The 5,558-nt window shown below is 37.2% G+C and overlaps 1 protein-coding gene across 1 annotated transcript; it reads left to right on the top strand.

Moving 5' to 3' along the window:
* Positions 1 to 2,145: 2,145 nt before the first annotated feature.
* On the top strand, positions 2,146 to 3,078 carry LOC310953209 (olfactory receptor 51I2-like; the record flags this gene model as incomplete). Its single annotated transcript, XM_083922170.1, has 1 exon — positions 2,146 to 3,078. One exon carries the CDS (start codon positions 2,146 to 2,148, stop codon positions 3,076 to 3,078), a length of 933 nt encoding a protein of 310 aa, XP_083778296.1.
* Between the last annotated feature and the right edge of the window lie 2,480 nt (positions 3,079 to 5,558).

Genomic DNA, 5,558 nt, shown 5'->3' with positions numbered 1-5,558 from the left:
TTTAGATTTTTTTTTTTTTCAAACAGTGCTATTGTGAACAGGAGAACGAAGGAGGAAAAACCCTGTTTATAAAAATGCCTGTGTACTGTACATATGTGTGGACTAAGCCATTTGCCACAGACCTCTGCTGTTGTCCAAAACTATTAAAATCAGTGAATGGTGACATCACAATGAACATTGTCATTTATTTTGAGTTAATCATACAACGTATGCACTGAATATGCCTCAGTAAGCTTCAATTTAAGTGATTGTCATATCATCTAACAGCCTCTGAAACCATCTTTATGTCATCAAAATAATATGCGGCTATATCTGTCTGAATCTTTACAAAATGACCCCCACTTTACGCAGTGATTGACCAGCTGTGTGGAGTTGTGAAAATATGACAGATTTGAAGTTCTCCCTCAAGCTCCCTTTATTAAATTCACCCAACAACGTCCATAATGTTTACAGTAACAACCTATTGTATCTCCATGCATGTTAACAAGGAGAGTTAGAAAGTGTCGTTCGTTATCCCCATTTGTACAGTTCATCGCATCTGACCCCAATCTGTGACAGACTCTTCACATACCAGTTAAAGAACAGTGTTTTTTTTTTTTGTGTTTGTCTTTTAAACGTAATCTTTATCTCGTAACACTTCTTATAGAACTAATCCTACATTTCCCGTGAACACTATGTCGTGACCTTTCATACAACCGTATCTATGTGCCTTGTGTCCATGTTATCAATTACGAGCAAACTAAGCTGGAATGGAACAGCGCTAAACTAAACAAAACAACTGAAAATTTAGGAGTAAAGTTAACGTTAGTTAGGAAAAAAACATAGGGAGATATTTTTCGGAAGTTAAAGTTTAATTCCGGTGTAAAATCATCCCATGATCTTTTTCGGCAATTGCATACATTAAATTGAGCCAGGGTTTTTTTTTGTGTATGAACTATTCATGTAGAAATACTGATTAGCTCGGGCAGTACGGTGAAGGCATTAAAATGCCTTTTAACCACTAACTATGTTCAAAATAACACCAAACCTCTGCAGCAGCATGAGAAGAGTCCCTACACATAAAATGAAGCACCAACAACGTAGTTAGCGAACCTGGAGTATAACTATATATGCTTTTTATTTTGTTGATAATATTTTGTTTTATTAATCAGTATCTGTAAACTAAAGTTCCCTAATACATTTTATAGTGGGGTAAAAAGTATTATACTTCCTCTGAAATGTAGTGGACAAAAATTATAAATTGGTGTACAATGGAAAACCTAAAGTAAAGTACAAATACCTGTAAATTGCACAGTAAATGTACTTACTTACTTTCTATCACTGGTACATTAGCAAACCTTTGTTTTCTATAAGCTGCCAGTAAGTAGTATATGGAATCTAAACATCAACTTTTAAAGTATACCATATAAGCATTTTAATACTGGCTAATAAAATCCTAGAATATCGCTTCATAGTAATAATCAAAACAATGGTCTTTGCAGTGGCTTGTGCAGCCATTGTGTTTTGACAAAACAAGAAATTGTATTTGAGGCTATTGCCCAGACTTCATTCAAATTTTAACCTGTAGAATTCAGTGGGAAAACCGGTAGTCATTATGTAACATGTGAATATTATTGTTAACTTTGGTGTGATTTTTTCCATTAGACAGTTTCTTGAAAATGTATATACAGTACACTCATAGTGATGTATCTCCTTTAAGCAATCCTCAGTATGATCGTCAGTTTTTCATTCTATTTTCCCCATGGATTGTCGACTGCGCTGATATAATTATGTGTGACAAGTAAAGAGGCTGTCACAGACCAAACACAGACAGCATGAAGATCTTAGAGCACAGGTAAAAATCCTCTGGATTAATACAGCATACATATAACTGAAACTCTATCCATTCTGGTTTAACATGCATATCTTTTTTGCTTGGTGTTGATTATGAATACATGTTTCTTACTTACTGGCATAATTTATCACTCTGTTTTCTCATTTGGTTCAGTGTATTCCATACACCTGTCACTCCGTATATTGATGTCAAAACCAACCTGTGACTAAACAGGTAAGAAGGATTTGCAGCTTCATTGTAACTGTTGACAGGATCCAGCTGTAGAATTGTTTGTTTTCACCAAACAATCTCTGATACTGTTTATGGGGTAAATGGAAAACGATACTTATCCACCTTATTTTAACCTCACCATGTTTATGAACATAGGCAAGTACCGCTACCCATCATTTGTCCTGTGTCTCCTGTTGTTTGCTTTAATAATCTCAGCTAATGTTGTCATAATAGTGGTGATATTGCGAGAGAAAACTTTACATAAACCCATTTATATATTTATTATGTGTCTTTCTATTAACTCTGTGTACGGCTCTGCTGGGTTCTTCTTCAGATTTCTGAGAGACCTTCTGTCCAATACTCAGTTGATCCCACGATCAGCTTGTTTCATTCAGATCTATGTAATTTACACTTATGCATCCTATGAGCTTACACTTTTAGGCATTATGGCCTATGATCGGTATGTTGCTGTTTGTCAACCTTTACATTACCACAGCAAAATAACCTCCAAGATGGTGTCTAAGTTGATTGCCTTCGCATCGATCTATCCAGGCTTTTCTGTTTTTGCCTGTGTTTATATGGCTTCCAGACTTCCATTGTGTGGCAATAAGATACCTAAGGTATTTTGTGCCAACTGGCCTGTTGTAAAATTGTCATGTGTTAGTGTTGTGATCAATAATATTGTTGGCATGTTTGTGACCACGAGCACAGTCTTTCTTCCCCTGGCTTTTGTCCTGTATACATATTTACGCATTTTTCTCATTTGTAGGAAACAGTCTTCAGACTTCAAAAGCAAAGTCATACAAAGCTGTTTGCCACACCTTGTCACATTCATCAATTATTCCATTACTGTTTTTTGTGATATTGTTCTCAGCAGGATTAATCTAGAAGAGCTTAATCCCTTTTTAGCAATAATTTTATCACTTGAGTTTGTTTTCATTCCTCCCATTGTGAATCCTCTTGTGTATGGCCTGAAGTTACCAGAAATTAGAAAATGTGTGTTAAACATGTTTTCATGTTCAAATCGTTACTAAAAGGCCTGCAAGAAATAAGAGGTCAGTCTGATCTAGACTCTCTTTCATCATTACTGTCAAACTGGCCGGAGACATGGCTTTATGAAGTGATGATAATGGACATTGTGAAATAAAAATTGCTTTATTGACATAGAAAAAGGACCTGATATAGACCCTGTCTTTGAAAACATAGACAAAATGACATTTGGTTTTAAATGAGCTTTGAGAGTTTTCAAATGTTTGAGATGTTGGTTCAATTTTATGTCTTTCATAGGATCATTTATTTCAGAAGTTATTTTTTTTTTTCAAATTTCTTTGTTCAATTTTTGCAGACCGGCAAAAAAAGTACAAAAGTTGCATACTTCATCAGAACGTCTGCTTTAAAGTGAAAAACAAAAAACCCCAACATGAATAACACTATCCCTCCCAACAACCCATCTCAGATGTAGTCACAGTAAATAACTAGGTAATTTACTCGTTTGTAGATAATAAAGGCACAATGAGACAAAATAGAGTAAAAACTGTAAATAATAGTAAAACTAAATGAAGTAATTAAAGAAAGAAGAGGGGGGGGGGGGGTCTCTCCTTAGGAAGTGTCCTCAGCATCATCAGGAGTCACAGTAAGACTTTTACTAATAAAAGCCAGCAGAGGGTCCCAAGTTTTGTGGAATGCTGTCAAAGATCCCTTCTGTGCGAACCTTAACTTGTCTTACTGTAGCCATAATAGCAGCTATTTGGACATTTTAAATCCTGCACTGCATACCGTTGACCTCGGGGGCATTTGATTCTTCAGGGAATGTTGTGAAATTAGGATGTACTATAGCACAGTATTGTGCTGAATGAAGGACTTGTAATGTGATGTATAATATAGTTCTTGGTCAATGTATGAACATTTACTGATATTCACCGTCAATGGATGCAGGGACATTCTATGAGCCTAATCGTTGCTTGATCAAACATATATACTAGGATGGTGAGGACAGTGAATTTCAGGAAGGTGACAGTGAGGAATAATTCATACTAGAATCTGGTTTAAGAAGCAGACACATACTAGTGAACTCCAAATTTCTTACTAATATAATCAATAGTATAATCCACATCATACAGCATATTTATTTGTTTTTCAAACAGCATATTGTAACCAAGTGCAGCGTGGAAGTAAGAAGTAGGGCAAAAAAAGAAATGTGCAATCTTAGATTGCTTTCACACCAGCCTCATTTAGTTTGGTTAAATTGGACTTGATTGCGTTCCCTCATTTGTTATGGTTCATTTGTGCAGGTGCTAAAGCAGTGATCGTACTCGGGTGCGCAACAGAAGTGGACCAAATAAACGAGATCACCTCTTCTGCCAGGTCACGGTCCACTTCCAAATGAACTCTGGTGTGGTTCGTTTGTGGTGAGAACGTGATCGGACCTGGGTCTGCACCTGAGGACCAACGCCAAAATCATCGTCTGCTGTCACTCTGTTAACATTCTCAGCGTTTGCCAGCATGGCAATTCTGACTAATCAGAGAGTAGTTCAGGATCTACATTATTATGCCAGCCTCAGACACATCTGACCAATGAGCGAAGTTCTTATGTTTTCTTTTTTCATTCCAAACCTTTATTAAGCTGAAGTACAGCCACATTTTGCTTCACCTCAGCACATCATCAAATGATTTGGACCAGGTCCAATGAATATGTGTGAAAGCGAACCAGACCAGCAGGGGAAAATATATATATAATATATATATATAAATATATATATATATATATATATATATATACCTCCTCACCCTCCGCGGGTGCGCAGGTGGTTGACCCTCTCTCTAAGCTTGGGTCCCGATCAGGGCACATAGAAACGAACAGACAGACAACCATTCACACCTATGGGCAATTTAGAGTCATCAATGAACTTAACACGTACATGTCTTTTTGATTGGGGGAGGAAACCGGAGAACCCGGAGAAAACAAGATATAAATATACGATCCCAGTTTGAGCAGGTTCTTTACCGTAAGTGTAACAACGCTGCAGCAGCAAAAGAGAGGGAGACGGCGTGGGAGAACATTGCTGCTCGGGTCAGTGCGTAAGTTTAAATGTAGTCCTGTTTCAATCACAGTAATATCACAGGGGAAACTGCTTGAGTTGGAGCCTATTAATTTATTTAATTTAAGTACATTCCAAAGGGGGAGAAGCGCACTTGGCAGCAGCTTAAGATGAAACATAAAAACATTGTTCAAACAGGTAAAACATCGGCACTGTCTCATGGTGACGCCTCATTTTGAGCATGTTTTACATGGTAAAGTAAGTATTACCGTAAATGGCTGTTTTATATGTTGTATAAAAAACTCCCATTTGCAAAAAAACGCAGCGCAACACACAATATCTGCTGGGATGTGAGAGCATGACTTTGGTTGTTAATGTTGGAAATGTAAGGACGGATGAGATGGACTGTGACGTGAAACGGTGTTGTGCCGTATTCAGCACCCCTGCCGTGAAATGCACCCCCTCGCATTATAGAT

Source organism: Echiichthys vipera, assembly GCF_963691815.1.
Source record: "Echiichthys vipera genome assembly, chromosome: 10".
In the NCBI taxonomy this organism is placed as follows: domain Eukaryota; kingdom Metazoa; phylum Chordata; class Actinopteri; order Perciformes; family Trachinidae; genus Echiichthys; species Echiichthys vipera.
This window is presented reverse-complemented; position numbering and strand designations above follow the sequence as displayed.